Here is a 25,821-nt window from a genome sequence, read left to right as displayed (position 1 = left end):
AATCACTTATAAAGTTAGGGACTGCTGTAAGAAGGGCAGTCTGGTATTTCTTCCCAGCTTGGAAGCCTGGGGAAGTAGCCTACTTCCTGAGTTGCTCCTGGGCCTACCTGAGTGAGAATAAAGAGAAATAAGAGAAAATGGCACAATGGGGGTTGTCATGGCTACAAAGGGGCCAGGACCATCCTGCCCAAGTTCCTAGTACCTAGAAGTTTTGTGAAAAAGGACCTGACCAGCAGTTTTTATTTCTTGATGTGAAGGAGCACAGAGATGGGGTGGGGCACCCCCAATTAAACCATGCCTCTCCTTCTTGTATCAGCATACATCATCGACATCTGGACCTGGACCAACTGAGAGGGAGATCAATCAAGCATGGCCAACCCATAGGAAGACCCCCAGCCTCTCCTACCCCTCTTCTCTACCCTCAGAATCAGACATAGTGCTTAGCAAAGAGGAGGGGATAGGGTGGTGGGGAAGTGTCTCCAAGACTAACCTTCCCCATGCTCTCTTCTCCAGGAGCACAGTTCTAACTTGTCCTGGGGTGATACTGAAGACAAAATGAACCTAGATCTTGACCCTGGAATATTCATCAGCCTCAAATTAGCAACTAAGAGCAACAATACACTGGAGAGAAGGAGGGGTGAAATGCAGCAGCACAATGCCTTGCATCAGTGGGTAATCAGGAGACGCAATACATGGGATTGTTGTGTGGATTAGAGATAATCTACACAAAGTCTCTGGTTCATCCTACGTGCTCAATAAATTCTTGCAACCAGCATCATCTTGACTCTAAGATGCCACCGAATGATAGGTTATGTTATCAAGTTAATACAGCTTTCAAAAACACTCTATTGAATGAACTATTTCAGCAATCCTCCAACAAAAGCCACTATCAGAGGCATTAGAAAGGGAGATTTAATATAATGACAATAACGTCATAAAAAAACAGATCTTAAAAATGATATACAAACCAGGGAATCAACAGGTGTCTCCTGCAGGTTCTGGGTTAAAGGTGGTCAAACGCTGCAAAGGCACTAGGGCTCTGTTCTGGAGCCCAACACAAAGTGAGAAAAGGGCACTTCTGTGAGGGCCCCTTGGAGGGAGCTGTCTCTAGCGGGGCAGATTCCAGGCCAATTGGGTCCCCAGAAAAGCTGGAGCACTTCTTCCGGCTCCAACAGGAAGAAAATTGGTGACTTCAGCAGCTTGCAGGGACAGACGGTGCCTACCTGCTGTTGAAAGGGTTCTCTCCAGGAATGATGTGGGTGCTATCCTTGCCTGCCAAGAGCTTGATACGGTCATAGAAGGACTTCACCGCAGGCCAATCCGTCTGGCCCTGCTGAATGATGTCCAGTGGGTCCCGGGACCCCCGGCAGAGCAGGCTGTTCTGACAGGCTGACTGTAGGCAGCAGTCAGGGTCCAGGCAATCCACCAGGCCATCTGGAAGGGCAGAAGCAGAGCCAGAGTCAGCAGATTTCCTGGCATAAATCTGTTTGGAGACACTAACACCTTTGTTACCAGCACAGGCATGAGCAGCATCGAATGTACCCAAGGGCCTGAGGTGGCAGGTTTCACACAGCAAGCCTCATCCAATTCCAATCTATACACATAGAAGATAAAAGATTGAAAGAAAATAATTTAAAATGTTGACAAATGGTTTCCCCATACAGCAGATGACTGTGTTTCTCTTTACTGTGCTTTAATGGAATGTCTACTTTTTTCTACTATGAGCAAGTCTTATTTGAGGGGGAAAATAAACACAAAAACTTTGCTTTTAAACAATGCAGCACAGCAAATTACCCCCAGCCAGTTCCCAGGGGTCTATGTTAATGAGTGCACAAGTCATCAGCATGCATGGAATTTCTGGCTGGGCGTGGTGGCTCACGCCTGTAATCCTAGCACTTTGGGAGGCTGAAGCAGAAGGATCTCTTGAGTCCAGGCATTCGACATCAACCTGGGCAACATAGTGAGACCCTGTCTCTTAAAAATACAAACTTTAAATCAAATTTAAAAAACCCCCAAATACATGGAATTCCTTAAATCTCACTTTAATGGAGACGAGTATTCTATCCCACTCTCTCTCTAAGCCAGGAAGGAAACTGCTGATCAATTGGAAATCCAGGTGCTGTGAGTTTTACATTTTTTAGGAAATGTGGAGAAATGGCTTTGTCTTGGGAATCTGGAAATGAAGGAATCAGTTTATGCAGTAGTTTCCAGTTCTGTCTTCCTGTACACCCTCAGGACTTGGAACATTCTGATGTACTTGCCTACAGTCCTGTGTCTTCGTCCCTTTACCTGGGCTGATTCCTCTTTACTCATTTACTATTCAACACATATTTGAGTGGTGTTCATGTGCTGGAAACAAGAGAGAGAGTAAAGAACCAAGGCGCCTAGCTTTAAGGAGCTGATGGTAGAGTGGGGAAACTGACAGGACTGACTCATCCTTCAAGATCATGTTTAGGTGGGGGCCTCTTCTTCCAGGAAGCCTTCCGGATGATGCCCCTGGCCAGGTTATTGCAACATACTGAGTGTCTGTGATCCTTCAAAGTTCTTATGCTGAAAATTTAACTCCCAATATGATGGTATTAGGAGCTGGGCTTTTGGGATGTAATTAAGTCATGAGGTTGGAACTCTTAAAAATGGATGAGTGTCCTTATGAATGAGACCCCAGAGAGCACTTTAGTACTCTTTCTGACATCTGTGGACACAGCAAGACGACTGCAGTCTATCAACCAAGAATCAGGCCCTCACCAGATACTGAATCTGCTGGTGCCTTGATTTTGGACTTCCCAGCCTCCAGAACTGTGAGAAATAAATGTTTGCTGTTTAAGCCCCCCAGTCCATGGTATTTTTGTTGTAGCAGCGTAAACTGACCAAGACAGTTAGGCATTCCTGTTCTGTACATCCCTGAATCAGAGGTTGTCAAATAAGTATTCTGTATCAGAATCCTGCAGGAAGAATAAACGTCCCACCCCCATCTCCCCTAGGAGGGCCTTCAGGAACAGGCCCTGGAATCTGCATTTTAAACATGATTCTCAGGTGATTCTAATGCACAATACAACTTAAAAACCATTGTTAATGCCAACTTTCTTGTACTGGAATTAATGACCTCTTCATGCTGGTCTCCCTGTCTGGAAAATGAGCTGTTTGAAGAGAAGAATGATTTCTTATTAATTTCATATTCATTCCTCTCTTAGTACCAAGCACAGAATTGAGCACTCAACAGATACTTGTTGAATGAATAAAATGACTGTTTCTCATTCCTCACATGTCTGTGAGGGCTGAAGATGGGAATGTTTAGGGCAGTGTTTGCTCCTTGGAATTTCTGATAAGAACGAATTCGTTAGCCAATCCTTATTCACTCAGCTGGGAACTGATTGAACGCACAGTAGAGAAGCTTGGAGAATAACTTGCTTGTACCTCCTGGATTCGATAGCAAGGCATTTTTTTTTGGACCATAATTAGACTCCTAGAAACATGCACTCAAACCCTGGGCTGTGCCTTGACAAACACTTGTACTGGAACGCTGAATCAGAGGCCTGGCTCGGTGCTTTAAATTTACTACAATGTAATTTTTTGGCATTACCCTTTTCGTTTGGTTCCACTAATGAAAATGAAATATGTAATTTCACCAAAGTTCCACTGTAATTTAGCAATTAATGTGCAATTATTTTAATGCATTACTTTCTTTCTAGCAAACAAACAAATTAGGAGGTTGCATGTTTTGCTTGGTTTTAAATTACTAAAGCTAGCCTCTCATTTTCCACATGGGCAAATGTTGCCTCGTAACACATTTAGATTTACACAATTTCCTAGAAATGCAGACACAGGAGGGTGAGCAGGCATGCACACTTTAAATTTAGAGACTTTCGAAATCAAGCCTCTCAACATCTCAGGCTGATGTGCTGGCTATGTCGAATACTTCTCAGCTCCCCGGAGCCTGGCAAACCTCAGGCCCTAGAAACAGCACTGAAGATTGTATCTTAGTAGCAGGATGATATCTAGGCATTGTTTCAGATCCACATTCCAGTGTTCCAATCTAGGTACAAGGGCCATTGGAAGAATAAGAAAAAGAAGAAAAAAAGCGCATAGAATTCTGCCTTGAACATCACCTTCCATGGGCACCTTCACTAGACAGAAGGGCTGTACCATGGAATGCCTGTTTCAGATTTTAAAAATAACCTGCTGAGATACGCTAGCAGGGCTTCATTCAGCAGCCGGGAGAAGCTTCTCAGGTGAAAAGAAACCCACTGCTGTTAGCACTACAGATTTCTTTAAGGTCACTGGCCTCTTGCGATTAGGGGTACCCTCCATCTCTGGTGCCCTTTCCTTCCTGAAGCTGGGAAGCATTTCCTCCCCCTCCAAGCCATTCACCACCTGCTCCATGGAACCACCTTGAGGACTTCTTTGGGCTTGAAAAATAACTTAAGACAGTTTTCCTATTAAGCGCTGAACATCTGCCTTCCTCCTCCACCTCCAGCCTGCCGCTCTTTCTGGGCTTACGACTGCTTCAAAACTGTCAACCTCAAATTTCCCCACTGTTGTGTTGATTCTGGGCTTTTGATTCAAGGGCCTGTCTGGCGGGAAATGGCCTAAACACATCAGCAATAGCAGATGACAAATCCCAAAACAGAAAAAAAAAAAAAAAGGATACAAATGATTTCCTCCTACATATTTACATGTACCTGCTCCAGAGATTGCACATTTGGGGTTCTACCCATTATTAAGCAGGAGCCTACGTTATGCCTGTAATGACCTTATCATGCTGCGTGATTATGGGCTGCAGCTGCGAAACACTTACAGACGACACTGTGAACTTTAAATTGGCACTGCAATCTCCCAGTGGCCTGTCAGTCATGAGGATCGCGTCTTTATGCCAGCAAGCCCCTTGGATGGAGTCTGACATTGCAATCTTCAGTAAATTACCCTGTCACTGACAATCTTGCAGTTATCTCGCAAACAATCAAGCAGGCAATCAAACTGTTCTGAATTGCCAGTTCAGGACCTGAGAGGCAGCCGATGTCTCCATTCAACAGCGGAGGGAAAGTGGCCCGGCCCTCCTATGACATTGGACGATTTATTTATTTATTTATCTACCTACTTATTTGTTAGCCTGCTTGGCGTTTTCCTGAGGAAGGGGGTGAGGATGGTGGGAGAGGTTTTGCGGAGTCCTCAAAAAGGGCCCAATACTGACTCAGCAGTTATGGGAAAGTGACTTAGGTCTTCCTGATCAACCCTCGCTGCAGTGGCATATGTCTGCTTCATCTTACTTCACTCAGTGAAATGGGGCCAAAAAGAATTATCTAGGTGTTTTCTGTCAGAACGGACGCTAAATCACACCTCTGGCTCTATTCTACCTGTGCACATCGTCAGCTAATTGTAATGACAATTTCAGAGAAATGTGATCATGGAGAAACTTTCTGGGAACGATACCAAGGCATTCCATTTACTGCTTTTGATAAAGCAAATCAGAAAGACTCTTCCATAACAGTTCTGGCAACATGAAACAGGTTCATTAATGCTGAATCGAAACCTTTGGATTAGAAGTCCCAAGGTAAAAAGCCAAAAAGTCTACACAGCATCAGAAGTGAGAGCCTGGCCTCTGGAATTAGATGAATTTGGGTTTGAAGCTCATCTCTGCCAGTTTCCTGGCTGTGTGAGCTTGGAAAGGGAATCAGCCTTGCTGGGCTGCGGTTTCTTTGCCTTTAAAACTGAGTTCTAATTGCACATATGCCATAGGGTTATGTGATGCAGAATAAATGAATTTTATTTATTATATATATATATATGTGTATATATGACACATACATATATGTGTGTGTGTGTCAGTCTGGTATATAGTATATGTTCAATGAACTATAACTATAACCAGAAACTCCTTGAAGTCTTCAACTTTTTCATTAAAAAAACAGATGCAAAAGTAAATGAAATAAATATTCCCTTATATTTAGAGTCTTTTCCTGGTATAGGCTATGGGCTGGTTGAATCTTGGCAAAAATACTTTATTTCCAAATAGTGATAGGTTAATAATAATAATAGTAAAAATAGATGCTATAGATTGAGCAGAATTTACACATATTCTTTATTTAAAGGTTCATGGCAACTCTGCAAAACAGAGTAATCTAACTCTTAAATGTCAGATTATAGGACAAGGTGTCTGGGTTTGAATCCCAGATTGGCTATTACCTAGCTGTTGACCATGGGCAATTAACTGCTCTGTGCCTCAGTTTCCCTCTTGTATACAATGGAGATGATGATGATGATGATGGTAGAAAGGGCTGCTGGCAGGGTTAAAGCAGAGTAGTGTCGTATAATGACTGTTCAGTTCATTGTCTTAGCATCATTATCACCATGCCACCCACTCTATACCCACCTATAGAGGATGCAACTGCGGATTGGAGAAGGTGAACATCCAAGTGGCTAAGAAGCAGCTATGAATAAGAAGTAGAGAAAGGCAGCTGATGAGATTATCACCCTTTGTCTTCATTATTAGAAGGGGTGACACTTCCTTCCCCAAGGAAGTCTGAAGACAAGAAAGTGGACACCCATCAACAGGGGAAGGTGTGGGCAGCTGTGAGATTTAGTCACTTCTGAAGGCCTGTCTGCTTCTACAGCTGGGAAAGAATTTGGCTGGTTGAAATGAGCATCTGAAGAGGAATCAACATGAGAAACCAGATGCCTGGGAATTTATTCCTGGCATTGTAGGCTGCAGAGGACCACACCATTTACCTGTGAGACACAATCCCCTTTCAGCTGTTTGTCATTGGTGCAAGGTGGCACTTACTTTTGTGCTAGCTATAGGTTTGTGTCAGCCATTTCCAGCCCCTGTCTAGTGTGCTCTGCTAGATTTTGAAAGAAGCCCCTAACTGGTGAAGAGATTTAAGCTCAAAGCCTTCATTGAAAGCTTACTAGTATATTTATGCTTAGGAGAAAGGAAGCTCTGTAGATGGAGAGGCTGCAAACCACCATAAGCATCTGGATCCTTCCGAGCTGCCTGAAACATGCACACCTTTCTGCATGGAGGAGGCTGTGTGAGTTCTTGAATCATCATTATCATAGGAGATGGCTCTAGGAATGAGAAGATGTTGATTTCACTTATTTTATGCTTTGATCTTCTGGGCAGGTTATAGAGAATTTGAATGGAAGCATTTCGTTCAACTTTTCTCCCTGTAGCTTGGTTTGCAAATGACTCCCTCTCCCACCTGCAGGAACTCCCTGGCTTTCTTAGGTAGTGAAGGCTTCAGAGGGACATCTACATTTACTTTTCTCTGTTTCATTTTGTGACAGAGCCGTACAGATTGACTCCAAGAATTCACTGCAGGTGCTGTGGATGGCTCTGCTAGTGTCTGCACGCAGATGCTGGTTGGGGACTGGTCAGAAGCTTAGATTTAAAATAAACTGCACTCTTGGCAGACATGGTTTCACAGAGGTTCCACCAACCACCAAATCTACCTTTCCTACTCATTGGGCCAGGAGGCCATAGAGTGGATTGGTTAAAAACATGAGCTTTGAAGAATAGTCTCCCACCCATTGATAGGATGTTCAAGAACGGACAAAGTTAATCAATGATGACAGAAAGTTAGAAATGTAGTTACCGTGATGAGCAGGTCTTAGCCAGGAAAGGGCACAGGGAAACTTTCTGAGCACTGGGCATGTTCTTGATTTTCATCTTGATCACCTGGCTCCCCAGGTGAATCGGCAAAGTGAGGGCAGTGAAGATTATACACACAGGATTGCTGGGAGGATCGACAGAGGTAATCCACGAAAGGTCCTTACCACAGTTGTAAGCAGTTTGTCACCTACTAAGTGCCTCTGAGTCATTTCTATGTTTTTTTTTTTTTCTTTTTGAGTCTTCTTGGCATCATATAGGTTTGTTTATCCATACAGAGCTAGATGCTTGCCAAGCTGCCACTTCCCCCAGGCAAGTCTGGGTAGTCTGGGTGATGAACTCAGTACATCTTAGGGTCATTTTTGAGATCAACTAATAATGATGAGGAGGTGGAAAATTAATGAAGCAATGAAAAGGAGGGAAGGAGCAATAAGTTGGGGCAAGAAAGATAAAATCTGGTTCTGTTTGTGATGGAAGTGAAGAAGGTGCAGGGGTCCTGGAGGGCACTTAGGGCTGGCCGGCAAAGGCCAAAGGCGCCTGCTGAATTTGAGTTAGAGATGGAAAGAATTTCCTGAGTTAAAAGAGGGCAACCATAGGGTTGGCTTGCCTTGGGAGTTAGTTTGTTTTGAGGTAAACTCTTGCAGAGTATGCCTAAGGTGTGTGGTACCCTGGTCAAAGGGCATTTTTTTTTTTGCTGGACCCCTGGCTATATAAACAATTTGAGTCACCCCAAAACAGCAGGTCAGCACCATTCTGGAAGCTTGATTTGCAAAAGAAACAGTCCTCTGGCAGGCCAGTGCTTGCTAAGCTATCCCCTGGAACTGGGGCTGGCCATTGGGCCTTAGGATAACCCATAGATGCAAATCCCAAAACAATCCAGGGCATCTTATTGACCCTACATGCATAGGAGTGGGGGTGAAGAGTAGTAGAGAGTCAAAGAGTACCCTGAATGGGAGAAACAGGGATCAGGGCTCATGCGGGTCCTAGTATGGATTGGGGTGCTCCTCCCAGTTAGCATTGCTGGCCCTGGCCAGTCCCTGACACTGGGGAAGCACTTAGAAAATTTCAAGGGAGCCCGGGGCCTGCTGAGATGCAATGCTTGATCCCTGCCCTGTGCCATTAGTCCAGGATGGTACTGGGCTTTTGGCTCAGTTTGAAAAATAGCAAATGAACATGGACTTAACAATCAGAATGGTCCGGTTTTAAAACCTGGCCTGGTATTCATCAGCTGTGTCATCTTGGGCAAGTGACTGAACTCCTGTGGCTCAGTTTTCCAATCTATGCAATGGACTTCCTAATGCCTACTATACCGAAATGCACAGAGATGCTATCAGAAGGTACATGTGAAGTGAGATGATGAATGTGTAGCACTTAAGACAGAGGAAGAGCTCCATCAATGGAGGTTATTCTTGATGATATTTCCTGCTCTCCACTAGAGAAAGATACTGTTGCATTTGCATTTTACCCTACGTCTGCTGACAAGTTGGAAGTGAGGATAATTGAAAGTATTTGGGTTTGATGTAACTAAGAAGTGAAAGGAACGGGTAAGGCTGACTTGATTTAACCTGGCAATATGAGATTAGTTCTGCATTGCCTCTGTAAGGTCTCCTGCAATGCCAACCTTTTAAAGCAATAGATTGGCTGACAGGGTGCTCGTTTGGAAGGTTTCACCTGCCATTAATACCCCAGCTACCTGAGGAACCGTCGCTCCTCTGGCATCCTCCTTCTCTGCACAGAGCAAAGGCCATTCTCAAATATTGCAAGAAGTAAAACTCTATTTGTACTCCTTCTGGAAGACCTGTTGGAAGTTTTCCTCCTATTTCTTGCCAATTCTTTTGGTCAGACTCTGACTTCCAAATCCAGAGATCATTGTACCAAAGAACCTTCTGGTCTTTCTTATGACTTAGCCATGGAAGATGAATCCCGTCTAAGCAGAGATCTGGCGGAATGGGATCCCCAGTAAAAGCTGTTCGCTGACTTTTCTACTCTTTAGGATGGATATAGGAAAGAAGCAAGGGTTGCTTGAGAAAACCAAGGCTCTGCTACCGGAGGCAGAAATCGGATTCAGGTAAGACCTCTTTTTAATAGGCTGTACCTTGAAGCCACTGAAGAAAATGTTTGACAAGGGGCTTATGGTGTTTGTCCAGTTATTTTAAAAAAATGGTTCTTTACCAACAAGTAATGGACAAAAACAAAAAACGAATACCATCAACAAAAACCTTTTAAATCAGTGCTTCTCAAATTCTAATGAGAATCACAATCACTCAGGGATCTTGTTAAAATGTAGATTCTCGTCCGGTGTCCTTAGGTGGGGTTTGAGAGCCTGCAGTGTTTATGAGCTCCCAGGTGATGTCTCTGCTTTTGCTCTGAGCACTGTATTTCCAGTGGCCAAACTTTAAACCAGCTTGGCTGAAGGTGTGCTCCCTGACTACCTGCTCTGGAATGATATTAAAATGCCATCACCTCAGATATACTAAATTCCTGAGAGTGGACATTGGGAATCTGCATTTTTTTGTTTTCCTTGAGAGGGAATCTCGCTTTTGTGGCCTAGGCTGGAGTACAATGGCCTGATCTTGGCTCACTGCAACCTCCGCCTCCTGGGTTCAAGTGATTCTCCTGCCTCAGCCTCCTGAGTAGCTGGGATTACACAAGCATCCGCCACCAGGCCTGGCTGATTTTTTTGTATTTTTAGTAGAGAAAAGGGTTTCACTATGTTGGCCAGGCTGGTCTCGAACACCTGACCTCAGGTGATTTGCCTGCCTTGGCCTCCTAAAGTGCTGGGATTATAGGTGTGAGCTACCACACCAGGCCAGGAATGTGCATTTTAAAGAAGACTCCCGAGAATGATTCTTTCGCTCACTAAAGCTTGAGACCCCTGTTCTGAGTGACTGAGAAAAAGCCTTCAAATATCCACAGCAGTATAGCTGAGGGGCTACAACAGCTTTTCCAAACTATGTCTCCTGCAGGATGTTAATACGCAGTCCCTGAAACACCAAAGTGAAGGTGGGAGGGGAGGATTTGCGGTCAAAAACAATTTGGGGTTCCGTTAAACAAAGTTAAACTGGTTTCTTCACAGCAAGACTTCTTGGAGGCTTTGACACATAAATTACGCATAATGAGTCTTTAATATTGTCATGGAGTACGCAGCATTTCCTGACCATGGATCCCTCTGGCTCTGAGCCTCTCCCTGCAATTGCATGTAGTACAATACACATTGGGAAACACTTCATGAAAACAGAGGGCTATAGGTTTGGGGGCTTTGCTCTTGGAAGGACCAGCCATACCTCTGTCTATTCAATAGTCACAAGTGGCAGTCTCATCCTTGACTGACTTCCCATAAAGTGCAGGGCTTTGAGTGATCAGGCCCAACACAAACCACTCGGGCACTACTAGCGCATTAGCTCAGAGCCCCTGTCCTCCGGCTCCCAGTGCCTCCGAAGGCCAGCGCATTTTAGAGTGGGGACCCTGTGTTAGGTGATAACATCCTGCGGTCAGCAGGACAATGGAACATTAATGGCAACCATGTCTAATGAGAGCCAATGGTTGGTGCTCAGGATGAGATTCCTGGGTGCCTGGCACTGGACTAGGTACTTTAAATGTATCCCCTTATTAAGTCACCACTAGAATCCTGGGTGCTATTTACCTCGTTGCTTACAAATGAGGAATGGGAGACTTTGAGGTTAAATAACTCACCTATGGCCACCGTGTTTTTAAGTGGTAGAACACTGGGTTTTGGACCCTATCTGCTGCACTCCGGAACAAAATCCTACACAGAGCTGCCATGTAAGGTTGTATGACTGTTATGCTGAGTGTCCAACACACAGGAGCCTGTTGTACCCTCTGCTGTGACATGTTTGTATGAGTATGTATAGATGAGCTCTTTTATCTAAGGCAGTTACTAAGAGTAATCATTTACATACATATTAGAGGGTGATTCGTGTTTTGGGAAAGTGGGCTGCAGAATGCTTTGGTCAGCCCTCTGCTCCAGCTCCTAACTTCACCCAGTTTACAGTTTTGACTTCAGTTTACAATTATGTGCTTGGCCCTCTGCCAGCCACTTAAGCCCCGCTGTGCTTTCTCAGCCTGCGCTGTATCCAGTCATGCTCACAAGAGCCCTTTGAGGTGGGTTATAAGGGATGAAGAAACTGAGCTTCCCGGAGCTTAAGGGTCTTGCCCAAGGTCAGAGAGCTAGTAAATGTTGGGGAAGTGATTCATGATTCACACATTGGTTGTCTACCTCCAAAGCCTCTGGAGTTCAGTGGCTCAATCTCGGCCCACTGCAACCTCTGTCTCCTGGATTCAAATTATTTTCCTGGCTCAGCCTCCCAAGTAGCTGGGATTACAGGTGCCATCCACCATGCCTGACCAACTTTTGTATTTTTAGTAGAGACAGGGTTTCACCATATTTGCTAGTCTGGTCTTGAACTCCTGATCTCAAGTGATCCACCTGCCTTGGCCTCCCAAAGCCTCTTGACTTCTGGGATTACGGTGCTGGGATTATAGGCGTGAGCCACCACGTCTGGCCTCCTCCAAAGCCTCTTGACTTCTGCTCTCAGTTCTTCATAGGGGGCTGGGAGTAGTCACAGCCATATAAAGGTACCCTCTGAATGTCGCAGGACTTAGGAAGGGAAATACTGAAGCTTCAGAAAACATGTTCATTTCTTAGTTGTTTTCTCTCTCTTTCCCTTTCCTTCTTTTCCTCTCCCTGCCCCACCCTTGCTGACTTTCAACCCAGAAAGGGCCTCTGGGAATGATCTCATTTGATCAGAAATTTCCCACCTTGGACAGCCCCTGACAGGCCTCTCTGGCACAGTCTCATCCTCATTAGCCCAGAGCCACGTTTTTTATACCTGGGGGATTTCTATCCTGGCTGCGGCTGTCTTCCCACTTCACTGTTACAAAAACCACTGGCAATAGAGAGCAGGGGCCTCTGATCTTGGCCTCTGATTTCCCCAAATGCTTGCCCTCTGCCCACTGTTCCCAGCCTCTCGTTGCCTGGTCTACCCTGCTCTGTTCCTCATCAACCTCCATTTCAAAGAGCCCACTGACAGGTCACACAGAACTGAGCCGACGGCCAGCGCAGCCCAGGCCCAGCAGGGGATGGCAGCCCGGTGCCAGACAGTGACCTGCTGGGTCCCTCGGAAAGAAAAGGGGCTGTCACCATCGACACCTCAGAGCAACAAGCCGGAACCGTTACTTTCCACCTGAGGGGAGACCTTGTCCCTAGGGGGAAGGTAAGAGGATTGGCCCCAGAGTGGAGAGAATTAGTAGCAGGGCATGATGCTTCTCCTGCTGCTGCATAAATATCCCAGACTGCCAGCTGGGAGAAGGGCCAAGATGCGGCCATTCTACCAGCTTCCCGCAGAATTAGGGGAAGCACTGATTCCTAAATGGTGTCGTTCCTAAACGTGGCCTTTGCCATGTTCAGCACTCTCTGGAGATTTTCTTGTTCATTTTGTTTTATACTTATTTGTTTATTTTTAGAGATGAGGTCTTGTGCTATTACCCAGGCTGGAGTGCAGTGGTGCGATCTAGGCTCACTGCAGCCTTAAACTCCCGGGTTCAAGAGATCCTCCTGCTTCAGCCTGCTGAGTAGCTGGGACTGTAGGCACCCACCACTGTGCCTGGCTAATTTTATAATTTTTTGTAGAGACAGGATCTTGCTATATTGCCCAGACTGGTCTTGAGCTCCTGGGCTCCAGCAATCCTCCCGCCTCAGCCTCCCAAAGTGCTGGGATTACAGGCATGAGTCGCTGTGCCCAGCTCTCACGTAATCTTCACATCTACTCTATGGTGTAGGGACTAGGAATTAGCATTGTACTGCAATTATGATTACAGGATCTAGAGGCAGCTGATCTGTGTTCAACCCCAGGTCAGCAAAATATTGGCTGTGTGGCTTTGAGCTAGTTAATTTACCTCTCTGAGCCTTGGTTTCTTCATCTGTAAAAGAAAAATAATCACACCAGCTTAACGGGGCTGTTGCCAAAAATTAAATAAACCGTATGCAGAAGGACTTGTCTTATAGTAACCATTTGTTTGTTTCCACTTTTCAGATGGAGAAACCCAGTCCTAGAGAGGTCAGTTACTTGATGGAAGGTTGGGAGCTGCTGGAGGGTGGGAAGCTGGACTCATGCACAGCTGGCCCAGCCTCAGCTGTTCTTTTGCCCTGCTCTATGCTTCTCCAGCAAGCTGTAGTTTGGGAGCTCGGAGTTTACCCAAGAACGATCTACAGCAGCCTCTGCCTTTCCTCTTGTTTTAAAGGAGGAGTCTGAGGCTTGCATACCTACTGCACCAACCCACAGGAAGTCAATGTACAGGATGAGGCCAAGTCAATAATACAGATGAAGAACAGTCCAACCATGTGTTCATCCCTTACAGAAAAGAAAAGATATATTTTATATTTGGATTTCTTTGCATTGATAAAATGATATCAGTGGTATATAGTGACTTGGGGGTCACTGTCCGTATGTACGTTTTTTGGAATCCTAAAATACAATGTATTTATCTCCCAATAATATATGAAATAAAAGACAACTCACTAATTCCTCTCCCAAACACTTCTCATAAAAGCTTTTATTCATTCAATTCGTGTAACAATGAGTTGACCAAGGCAGACACAGACCCCACGATTATGGCCCTAGATTCTAGATGGGGAAAGAGTCAATAAACAAATGCATTCATGGTGGACTTAGAGTGAGAATTTATTTTTTACTTTTATTTTTTGAGACAGAGTCTCAGTTGCCTGGCTGGAGTGCAGTGGTGCAATCATGGCTCACTGCAATCTCTGCCTCCCACGTTCAAGCGATTCTCCTGCCTCAGCCTCCCGAGTAGCTGAGATTGCAGGTTGCATGCTACCATGCCCAGCTAATTTTTGTAGTTTTAGTAGAAATGGGCTTGGCTAGGCTGGTCTCGATCTCTTGACCTCGTGATCCACCCGCCTCAGCCTCCCAAAGCGCTGGGAATACAGGCATAAGCCACCGTACTCGGCCGAATGAGAGTGTTTTGAAGATACTAAATAAATCAGGGAAAAGGCCTGGAAAGTGATGAAGGAGGGGATTTTCTGCTTTAGACAGGGAAGGCATGGAGGGCTTCTCTGAAGAAGTGATGTTCATGTAGAAACCTAAACAACATGAGGAATGGGTCATGGAAACATCTGGAAGAACACTCTGAGCAGAAGCAACAGCAAGTGCAGAAGCCCAGGGTGAAAACGTATTTGTGAGTTGTAGGGATGGCAAGATATAGGTATGGGGCAGAAGTGAGGAGGAGGAAGGGGGAGAGAAAATGAGATCAGCATGGAAGCAGGGGCTCACTTAAGCAGAGCAATGGAAGCCTCTGCGGCAACCTGGGTGCCATGCTACAGGAGATGAGAGGCCCTGGCAAGGCTTGAACAGGGCTGTGATGGGATCTGACTTTTAAAAGGATTCTTGTAGCTGGTCTGTGGGGAACAGATTAGAAGCTGGAGGATCCATAGTCCAGCCCAGAGAAGTTGCTGGCATGATCTGAGTGGAGGTGTAGAGGTGGAAAGCTATTAAGAAATCATGGCCTCAGCTGGGCGCAGTGGCTCACGCCTGTAATTCCAGCACTTTGGGAGGCTGAGGCGGGTGGATTGCAAGGTCAGGAGTTCAAGACCAGCCTGATCAACATGATGAAACCCCCATCTCTACCAAAAATACAAAAATCAATTGGACATGGTGGTGCACCCCTGTGATCCCAGCTACTCAGAAGGCGGAGGCTGGAGAATTGTTTGAACCCATGAGGCGGAAGTTGCAGTGAGCCAAGATCGTGCTACTGTACTCCAGCCTGGGCAACAGAGCAAGACTCCATCTCAAAAAAAAAAAAAAAGAAAAAAGAAAAAAGAGAGTAATCATGGCCTTAAGGATTAGGAGTAGAGAATGGAGAGGCCAGGTAAGGGATCATCTAAAAATCTGTGTGGCAAGATGCACAGACAAAGATGGCGTGTCAAAGGCCCATGTGATGGCCACCCTGGCAGACAGTGTGCTAGCTGAAAAGTGATATTAGTGTTGCTTATCAAGGGGCTAAGACTTTGAGTGATGGACCAAGGAAGGCTGGACTTTTCTCCTGGTTCTACAGTTCCTGAGCCATAAGCTTTCTGAATGAGAGCAGCAGAAGTAAGAGCAGGAGAAGCTTGCTCCCAGGACTGCAGCTTCTCTATTCTGCTCTATCTTCTCCATGGGTTTCTCTTTTCCAACATGACCCCAGATACCTAGCGGCTTTGGACTCTCTGGTGCACTTGACATAAAATTACTTTCAGAAAAAGGGTCTGAGAGAAGAATGAACAAGACATTTGGAATTAAAAGAACTGGGCTCCAACCCCAGCCCTTTCACTGTTTGACTCTGGGCAAGCTAACCTCTAGGCCCTCAGTTTCTTTGTTAGTTAAATCCTCTAAATGTCAGCAATGAATGGAAAGATTTTTATGAGCCTGTGCAGGCTAAACAGAACATGGCAGTGACTCACTCAGCTTGGGGGTCACTGGTTCGGGATCTCTGAGGGAAGACAGCACTCATTCCAGAGCTAGTGGGTATGAAATTGAGGGGAATATATTATAACAGGGACTAAAAGATAGGTTCCTGACTTGGAAATGTATGCATTCCTTGAAATGATGAGTTTTTGATTGGGAGGCAGTGCATGCTTTTAAAACCTCTGAACTCACATCATACAGAGAGATGCAAATATTTAGAGCAGCCATTTAAATAAAGGAGCATTAGGTTGCTGTCTATAGCGCTGGGTGAGGTGGCTCATGCCTGAAATTCCAGCCCCTTGGGAGGCCCAGGCAAGTGGATCACCTGAGGTCAAGAGTTTGAGACCAGCCTGACCAACATGGAGAAACCCCGCCTCTACTAGAAATACAAAATTAACTGGGAGTGGTGGAACATGCCTGTAGTCCCAGATACTCAGGAGGCTGAGGCAGGAGGATCACTTGAACCTGGGAGGCAGAGGTTACGGTGAGCTGGAATCACGCCATTGCACTCCAGCCTGGGCAACAAAAGCGAAACTCTGTCTCAAAAGAAAAAAGTTGCTGTCTATAAACTTGCTAGTCAAACCTTACAACAGGCCAATGAGGTTGATATCATTATTCACAGTTTACAGGTAAGAGACCTGAGTCTCAGAGAGGCTAGATTCTTTGCTCAAGGAAGCACAGCTGGTAAGAACAAGCCAGAATAGACCTGATTCTAATGTCTGTCTGATTCCAAAGTCTGTGGACCCCAGCGGTAAATAGCACAGCACCACCTGTCTTAAGTGGGGTCGGGGGTATGGGAGAAGCACAGAATGTCACAGAAGGCAAGGAACAAGGGCCAGCTATCACTGCCCTCTCCCAGCAAACTCCTTCTACATTATTCTTTTATTCCAATACTCTTGAAGGGGGAGGATGGATCCTGGGAAGTTGGAGCCCTGACTCCTCTCCGGATGACAAGCTTCTGTGGCAAGGACCTCAGTGAACCCAGGGATGTCCCAGAGGTCCATATGCTAATCAAGTGGCCACTGCCTCAGGATTCAGAGCTGCTTGGCCTGGCTCTCCTCATCAGTGGCCCAGGGCTGGCACGCTCGGAAGAATCACTCTTGCCAGCACTTGAGCTTCCCTTCAAAAGGCACGCATTATGCTAAGTCAGTGGTTCTCAAAGCGTCAGCATCATCTGGGCACTTGTGAAAAATGCGCATTCTTGGGCTTCCTGCCAGACCTACTGAATCTGAAACTCTGAGGGTGGGACCCAGCCATCTATGCATGAAGAATTCCAGGTGATTCTGATGCTCACTGATGTATAAGACGTGTAAGAACCATTGTGCTGACTGCTTTGCCTGCATTAATTCATCTAAGCCTCACAGCATCCGACGAGGTAGAAGTTAGCCCTAGCTCCACTTTACAGGGGACACAGCTTAAGCTTATAGCTTGAGGAAATGGAGGAGCTGGGACATGACCTGAAGCTCAGACCCCAAAGCCTCTTGACCACCCTGCCAGGCTATCTCCTCGCCCCGGGAGAAAGAATACCCACGTGCAATGGAGGTGACATAACAAAAGGCCACGCCTGTTCTCAGCTGCGGCATGTGTGTTTCTGATAAGCAGATACATCAGCCTCTGTCTGAGAGGCAGGTGTGGTTGCAATTTTGAAGACTGAGATGCTATGTGGTAAGAGGCACAAACAAATATGTAGGCTGCATTGTACTGCACGCAAGCCCCATTCTAGCCTCATCCTCTTCCATTCTGCACGTGGACTAGGCTGCAAGGTACCAGGCTTCTCACAGGTCCCCACAAAGGCATGGCTATTTCTTGCCTCTGTGCATTTGCTGTTCTCTTCATTCATAATGCTTTCCCTTCCTTGCCAAATTCCTTTATATCTTTTAATATTCCAGCCGGACCTACTTTGGAAGTCTTTGGTGCCCCTATTCTGGGGGGCCATAGTCCCTTGGCCTCACTTCTGTAATGGACCCTTAATATGTGGCTCTGCCGTGACAGCTTTAGTGTGTATTTTACCTCCCACCAGACGGAGGATTCTTTACGGGCAGAGTTTGAGTCTTATTCGTTCACATGCCCTGCCACAGAGTGGGAACTTGCTATATGTTTGTTGAATGAATAAATGATTGTGGTGGTGAGGGGTCTGTCCAGGAGTGTGGCTGGTATGGGGGAGGGTGTTTTCTGTCATTGGCATCAATGACCAGAGGTCTGAGCAGGATTGCAACTAGGAAGAGGTGAATAAGGGGCTGAGGGGGCAAAAGTAAAGGTGGCACTCACTGTGAGGTGCCCTAGGTGCCTCCTCCCATTCTAATCTAGGTCGCAGGTCTGAGACAGATCTTGGATCCAACCAGTAGTGGCAGGCACCCATTCTCCTGATGGTCACTGGGTGTTTTTGGTGGCAACGTAGCATTGAGAAAAGCACACTGGATTTTCAGCCAGGAGACCAGGACTCCAGCCTCAGGTCTGCCCTGCCTGCTCCTTGGCCTTGAGTAAGTAATTTTCCCTCTCTGGGTTTTGCAGCGACCAGGGACTCTATATTTTAGCCTTTTTGCATCTGACATTTCCAGACTCCCATAAGTGAAATCATCCCGTGACTCCCATAAATGAAAGAGGTAATGTGCCTCAGTGCACATGGCCACAGAGTTCCGGGAAACTGAAGAGGGTGGGGTGAGCTCTATGATGACATACCCTGAGGACAGGCAGAGGAGGAGAATCACCTTGGAAAGGTTTCGTCTCGGTTGTGAGTAGGGGAAGAGAAGCATTAGGCACAGAGGTTTGGGGAACACCTTGCAGTTTTCTCTGGATTTGCATTTGGCCACAGAGTTCTGGCCTCTCTCCAATCCCCCAGAGCTCTTGGCTGACAAGATAGAAAGTCAAAGAAAAGAGCACAGGCCTTGGGCAGCTGCTCTTGCTGTGCTGTGGAGAACGCCTTGCTATTTAAAGTCCAACTGCTCGGCTCTCCCCGGCTCGCCCCCGGCATTTCAATGCCTAAGCACTTTGTGGCAAAAATGCATTCCAAATCCGAAACTGGGGAGAAAAGCTAACGCTGATGGTATTTTTCAGCATGCTGCAAAATTCGTGTTTCTGAGGGGCGGAGGTTGCTCAGGCACTTCTGCTCTTCCTTGCTCTGAGACCAAACCCAACAAACACTCCGGTGCTGTGAGGAGCCCAAAAAAAGGCTCTCGACCCGGGTTCTGAATTCTGGCTTGGCTATGTTTTCACGGTGGGAGCTTGGACAAGCCACTTCACCTCTTTGGCTCTTAATTTCTGCTTCTATGTAGAGGATAATGAGAGACTCTTAGGGCTCTTGTGGGGATTGTCATGATTTATTTAGGCAATGGGGGTGAAGTTTTAGCATGGGCCTGGCCCTTGGTAAGGGCTCAGTACTTTAGGGTTTTGGACATCATGTCCTTTCAAATCAGGCCCATGGACACTGCCTGTTTTGTGACCTTCTGGTCCCTCAGACACATGTGTTCCTGGGACATTACATGTCTGTACTGGATTTCTCAGCCTTAGCGTTATTGACATTTTGGGTTGGAAGGTTCTTTGATTTGGAGCTTTCCGACGTGTGTAGGGCATTTAGCAGAAACATTGGCCTCTACCCGCTGGATGCCAGTAGCACCTCCCATCTCCCCACCGCCATGGCTCATGAATGCTTCCGGTCATTGACAGATGTCTCTGCGTGAGTGGGTTGCTCTGGTAGGGAACCACTGGTCTGGACTGTGGGAGCAGGAGAGCTAGTGATGGCACCAGGACCTTGCCTCGTTATTCAAACGCTGGTCACAGAGACCGCGGGATGGCGGAGGTGCGTCTGCCACCATCTAGGCCAAGACTCTGGCCAAGGCACAAATACAGGAAGCCAACATAACGATATTAACATTACCTCCTTGCCACCAGTGAAATCTGCGTTTTCATCCTCTAATTCCCCAAAATAAGTCCATAGTGATTTATGTGATTAAAATTTTTTTCAGATTATGCATTTTCATCGCAATTTCTTAATGAATATTTGATTTGTCATCTAATCAGGGGGAAAAAACCATAGTCCCTTAAGAGACACTTAATAACCATTTAAACTAATAAAGACTTGATTAAAAAAGACTAAAAGTGCTGTGTTGGGTAAATTATAAACTTTAAACACCTTTTTTTTTTATTAAAGAAAAAACTAATTCAATGGTCAATTACATGTACCAGGAAAAGGTTTTCAATGGAAAAGTTTGGACTTTGAAGTGGTTTTTCCTGAGCTTCCTTTGCAGCAACACACATTCTGTACTTGTCTGAATCTTCTTCAGAAACACTGTCCAAATTTTTTGAGTGTTTTAGAAAAAATGAGTCAATGGCTTTAAAGGAGAAAAACCATATGTCATAGTGGTTAGGTGAAAGGCCTGTTCTGAGTCTTACCTTCTTGAGCCTTTGTACCCTTATCTGTATAATGAAAATAATACGATGAAATAGACTCATCGAACTTATATTCTAGTGGGAAGAAACAGACAACCTACAAGAATAATCGTATGAGAAAATTTAGGAGGTGATATTTCCATAAAGAAAACACTAATGGCTGATGGGAGAGAGACAGAGGAAGACTTCATAGAAAGCCCTTCTCAGGTGTTTGAGCTGAGAACTGAATGACTAGAATGGGCCAGTGATGCAATGTGCCTGGATTGAGCATTTCCACTTTGCTCTAGCAGAGACCCTGGGGTGGAACTAAGCTTTGCACTTGTGTGGTCTGAACACCAGCCAGAGTGGATGAGGCAGAGCTTCTGGAGAGGATGGAAGAGGACAGGTCAGACACAAGGCAGGGGACATGCAGAGGGCTCTCTAAACCATGGCAGAACAAACATCTGATCTTGATTCTAACTCCATGAGAAATCCTGTGAGAACATGGAATGGTGAAATTTACAATGTATTAGGTTGGTGCAAAATTAATTGCATTCAAATGGATAAAACCGCAATAACTTATGCACCAACCTGATAAACTGCTCCCTCTGACTGCTGTGTGGGGGAACAGAGAGCAGATGGCAAGAGCAGTAGCAGGAGGACCACCTGGGAGGCTGTTCCCTTAACCCAGGTGTAGAAGAAGCTCAGCACAGTGCTTGGCACATGTAAACTCTCACAAATCTTACTGATTATAATTTTTATATGCAAGAGAATAAAAAGAATAGGTTCTATCTTTTTTTTTTTTTTTGAGGTGGGGTCTTGCTCTGTTTCCCAGGCTGGAGTGCAACAGTACAATCTCTGCAACACTGCAGCCTCTGCCTCCTGGGTTCAAGTGATTCTCATGCCTCACCCTCCTGAGTAGCTGGGATTACAGGTGTAAGCCACCAAGCCTGGCTAATTTTTGTACTTTTAGTAGAGACAGGGTTTTACCATATTGGCCAGGCTGGTCTCAAATTCTTGACCTCAGGTGATCTGCCCGCCTTGGCCTCCCAAAGTGCTGGGATTACAGGTGTGAGTCGCTGCACCCAGCTGGTTCTATCTTTTTTCTAAACCTCAGCAGAATAAAAGAACACTGAACCCCTACCTTCCAGTTTCTTAAACAGAAGATCCTCTAGTCAAATATGCTCAAGAAGTCAAAGATCTTATTTCAACTGGAAGAGCCAGAATAATTTCAGACCCCTGTTGCTATGTGTTCCCTGAGGATCTCAGTTGGGGCGAAATCTGTTTCCCTCCTAAAGAAGAGAGACCCAGCATCTGGCCAGCTGGCAGTGTCCTCAAGGCCAAGTTTCCCTCCTAAGCATTAGATACATTGCTTTTCTCTCTGGGAGCTAAACAGGGACTCTGTTTATGGCTCCAGCTACATTTGCCACAAGGTCTTTGGACTACAAAGGGAATCCTCATCCAACCCAATTAATAGAGCAATGTTGTACTTTTAAGTTACACCCAACCGATCCATCAACATAATTGGCGCACATTAATCAAGGAATTTACAACGGGTTCAGCAAGCTTTGTCTCTCGTTGGAGGAAGAAACTGGATTATTTGGGCATGGGAACAAGAACCCTTTTAGAGTCCCTGAAGTCCCCAGCTTGGCTCTGCTAAATGCAGAGACAAGGTGAGTTATTAATTAACAAGTGAGATAATGTCGGAAGAGCATTCCTGAATCATGTCAAACCAATTTGGATGGTTATGGGATGGGGAGGGAGCGGGAGGAGGCAGTGGGCAAGGGGTGGGTGTTGTCTGTTCCAAGTGCTTTGGACAGACTCCAGTGTTATTTCTCCTCATTTAGACCTGGCTGGAGTGCCTTGGATGGCATGCTCGGAGCTCAGGCCAGCATCCACATCTCTTAACCCAAGGCAGCCTCCTTTGGAGTGAAGCAAGGAACCAAGCCTTGGAGATGGAGGTAGGATGGGAAATACAGCTCCGCAGAGAAGCCAACATGGAGTCCTTAATTTAGAGAGGGAACTGAAGAGACTGTTAGTGGCCTGAAGAGCCTCCACTGGGGGTTACCAATCACATAGATCTGTGGCTTTGAGGACACCCCATGGAGATGAGCTACAGAGAAGTCAAGAAGGACTTTCTATGAGAGAAAGCATGACATGGGCTTTCTCTCAGTCATGAACTGATGCCCATATATGCGACAGTCCCTTTGCTATGCTCCCACTGAACTATTGCCATCTAATAAGATGGTCCATCCCTGTCACAGGCTGGACTGTAATAATAATAATAGCAATGCATTTATACATCTTTGTAGATGGATAGTGAACTCTTTGTGGACATATGTCATATTCACTTTAGTATTTCTAAAGGCTTATTTTCAGGGTCTAACATGTAGTAAACCCTCAACAAATGTTTGTTAAACTATAAATAAATGAGCTAATGAATGGATAGATGGACGAATGACTGGGGAGACGAATTCATACTCCAATGACAGAGAGTTAAAGTTTTCTAAACTTTGAAACAAGTATCAGCCACCTCTCCAACCAAGAATGGAGAACTTTTTTTTTTTTGAGACGGAGTCTTACTCTGTACCCACACTGGAGTGCAGTGGTGCAATTTTGGCTCACTGCAACCTCTGCCCCCCCATCCAAGTAGTTCTCCTCCCTCTGCCTCCCCAGTAGCTGGGATTACAGGCACGTGCCACCACACCCAGCTAATTTTTATATTTTTAGTAGAGACAGGTTTCACCATGCTGGCCAGGCAGGTCTTGAACTCCTCGTGATCAGCCTGCCTCAGCGTCCCAAAGTGCTGGGATTATTGACGTGAGCACTGCACACGGCTCAAGAATAGAGAACTTCCAAATCATACGGAAGTCATTCACTAAGGACCTAAACACAAAAATATCTTCATGTCTTTTTTTTTTTTTTTTTTTTTTGAGACAGGGTCTCACTCTGTTGCCCAGGTTGGAGTACAGTGGCACAATAACGCTCACTGTAGCCTCAACTTCCTGAACAAGCAATTCTCCTACCTCAGCCTCCTGGTAGCTGGAACTACAGGTGCATGCTAGGATGCCTGCCTGACTAATTTCTGTATTTTTTGTAGAGATGAGATTTCACCATGCTGCCCAGGCAGGTCTTGAACTCTTGAGTTCAAATGATCCACCCACCTTGGTCTCCCAAAGTGTTAGGATTATGGGCATGAGCCACCATGCCCAGACTTCATATCTTTTCAGCTACTTATTTCTTCTTGAAATAAAATTCCCCTCTCCTGACTGCACTCCTGTGTTCTGGGGATTCTAGGGGAAAGGGTTTGCGGTGTAGGCACTATAACATTAGGCTGGGTCAGCCCACCCAGGGGAAGCCATTCTTTTAAAAAGTTTATCTCAAAATGTCAGCTGCAGAGCAAACACACTTGTATCAGACACTGTGGGGTGCTTGGTAAAAGTACAGATTCCTGGATCCTATATCTGACGAATGAATCAGAACCTCAAAGGCGGGGTCTTAGAAATCTGACTTTTAAGGCCAGGTGCGGTGGCTCAAGCCTGTAATCCCAGCACTTTGGGAGGCCGAGGTGGGTGGATCACGAGGTCAAGAGATCGAGACCATCCAGGTCAACATGATGAAACCCCGTCTCTACTAAAAATACAAAAAATTAGCTGGGCATAGTGGCACGTGCCTGTAATCTCAGCTACTTAGGAGGCTGAGGCAGGAGAATTGCCTGAACCCAGGAGGCAGAGGTTGCGGTGAGCCGAGATTGCGCCATTGCACTCCAGCTTGGGTAACAACAGCGAAAACTCTGTCTCAAAAAAAAAAAAAAAAAAGAAATCTGTCTTTTAAACAAGCCCTCCATGCAGTCACGCAGCACTGAAGTTCAATAAGCATAAAGTTAAAACCTCTGTGGTTGTGTACACTCGAAAAATGATTGGTTGGGTTCCATCTATATGAATTCAGTCTCCTTTTTAGAAAATAACATTAATGCTAACAATGTTAGTGCTAGCAGCAGCCAATATGTGAAGGCATCTATGAGCCAGCTGTCTTGTAACATACATCACATGTATTTTCTCACTTAAATTTCACACCAGCTAGTGGCATTGGGATTTCCATGCCTATTTTACAGATAAGAAGATTGAGACTTTGAGAAGCAAAGTGACTTGCAGAACTGGGATTCAAAGGCTGACTCTGAAGCCCAAGCCCTTAATCAATTGCAGTGATATAGTGTCACCTGTTCAGAAATGAGGCATGTGAAAGAGAAGGTGCAAAACATCTTTCCGTGCTGTGTGGAAACAGAACAGTGTGGGGCGAGGGGGGGATGGCGGGGGAAGACATCTCTCCTAGTTTAGTAAGGAAGGAAGTGATGCGGGGCAACTGAGGACAAGCGCAGCCTAAAAAGGGCTTCCTCCTACCCTCTACCTCCAGGCGATGTGGTTATGACATCACCTCCCTTGGTCTCCACTGCTACCCCTGCCCACGGATGGGAGAGAGCATCTCATAGGATTCCACAGGAGCTTCAGACTGACTCCCATGCTGGCTTGAAATGATGGGACGGCTAGGGCTCCTGACCCTGAGTTCAGGGCGATAAAGGAGACTGGGGAAGGAGTAAGGACTGTCTCACCAGGCCAGACGGTCTAACGACGCCTCCTCACCTTGTGGTTCCCACTTTTACAGGAAATCTACACCCTCTCTCCTACCCCTGGCTGTGATGAACTAAATCTCGCACCTCTGTCTTGGTGGTGATAATTAAATATTATCCGCCTGTCAATTGGTGCACATGTTGTGTGCATTCTCAGACTTTAATGAGCTGGTATTTGTCTTCTGTAAGCAAAAATATTTCTTTGAGTCTCTTCTTTTTCAAATTGGGGTGAGCAGTTCAAGTGAAGATCTCTCACTATTAAAAAGCCAGTCTGCTGGCTGGCATATCTGTCTGAACCATTTCCACTTCTTTTTAGTGGCCATGGTGGGTAAGGCTTGTCCCTTCAGAATCAGCCATTGCTTCTTGAGGATACATGAGCAGTGGTCACATGGCTGGGGGTGTTTTTAGACTCTGAAAGCCATGGGAGTGAGAAGGAAGGGAGTCAGCATAAACTGTTTTTGTGGGGGTATTCTAAGGCAGCCTTTTCCAACAGGGATTTCATCTAAACACTGCAGATTACAGAGCATATATCTATCTATATTTTTTGAGATGAAGTTTTGTTCTTGTTGCCCAGGCTGGAGTGCAATGGTGTAATCTTGGCTCATCGCAACCTCTACTTCCTGGGTTCAAGCAATTCTCCTACCTCAGCTTACCAAGTAACTGGGATTGCAGGCATGCGCCATCATGCCTGGTTAATTATTTTGTATTTTTTAGTAGAGATGGGGGTTTCTCCATGTTCGTCAGGC

The 25,821-nt window shown here is 45.7% G+C and overlaps 1 protein-coding gene across 38 annotated transcripts in view; it reads right to left on the bottom strand.

Annotated features, from left to right (window-relative positions):
* Positions 1 to 25,821, bottom strand: part of TENM2 (teneurin transmembrane protein 2) — a 3,966,312-nt gene that overhangs the window by 73,904 nt on the left and 3,866,587 nt on the right. For all 38 annotated transcript variants that reach the window (XM_078359011.1, XM_078359016.1, XM_054252473.2 and 35 more), the window contains one exon: positions 1,224 to 1,434. In XM_078359011.1, the coding sequence (XP_078215137.1) occupies positions 1,224 to 1,434 (211 nt within the window). The remainder of the gene's footprint in view (positions 1 to 1,223; positions 1,435 to 25,821) is intronic.

This window comes from Callithrix jacchus, chromosome 2 (genome assembly GCF_049354715.1).
Source record: "Callithrix jacchus isolate 240 chromosome 2, calJac240_pri, whole genome shotgun sequence".
Classification (NCBI taxonomy): domain Eukaryota; kingdom Metazoa; phylum Chordata; class Mammalia; order Primates; family Cebidae; genus Callithrix; species Callithrix jacchus.
This window is presented reverse-complemented; position numbering and strand designations above follow the sequence as displayed.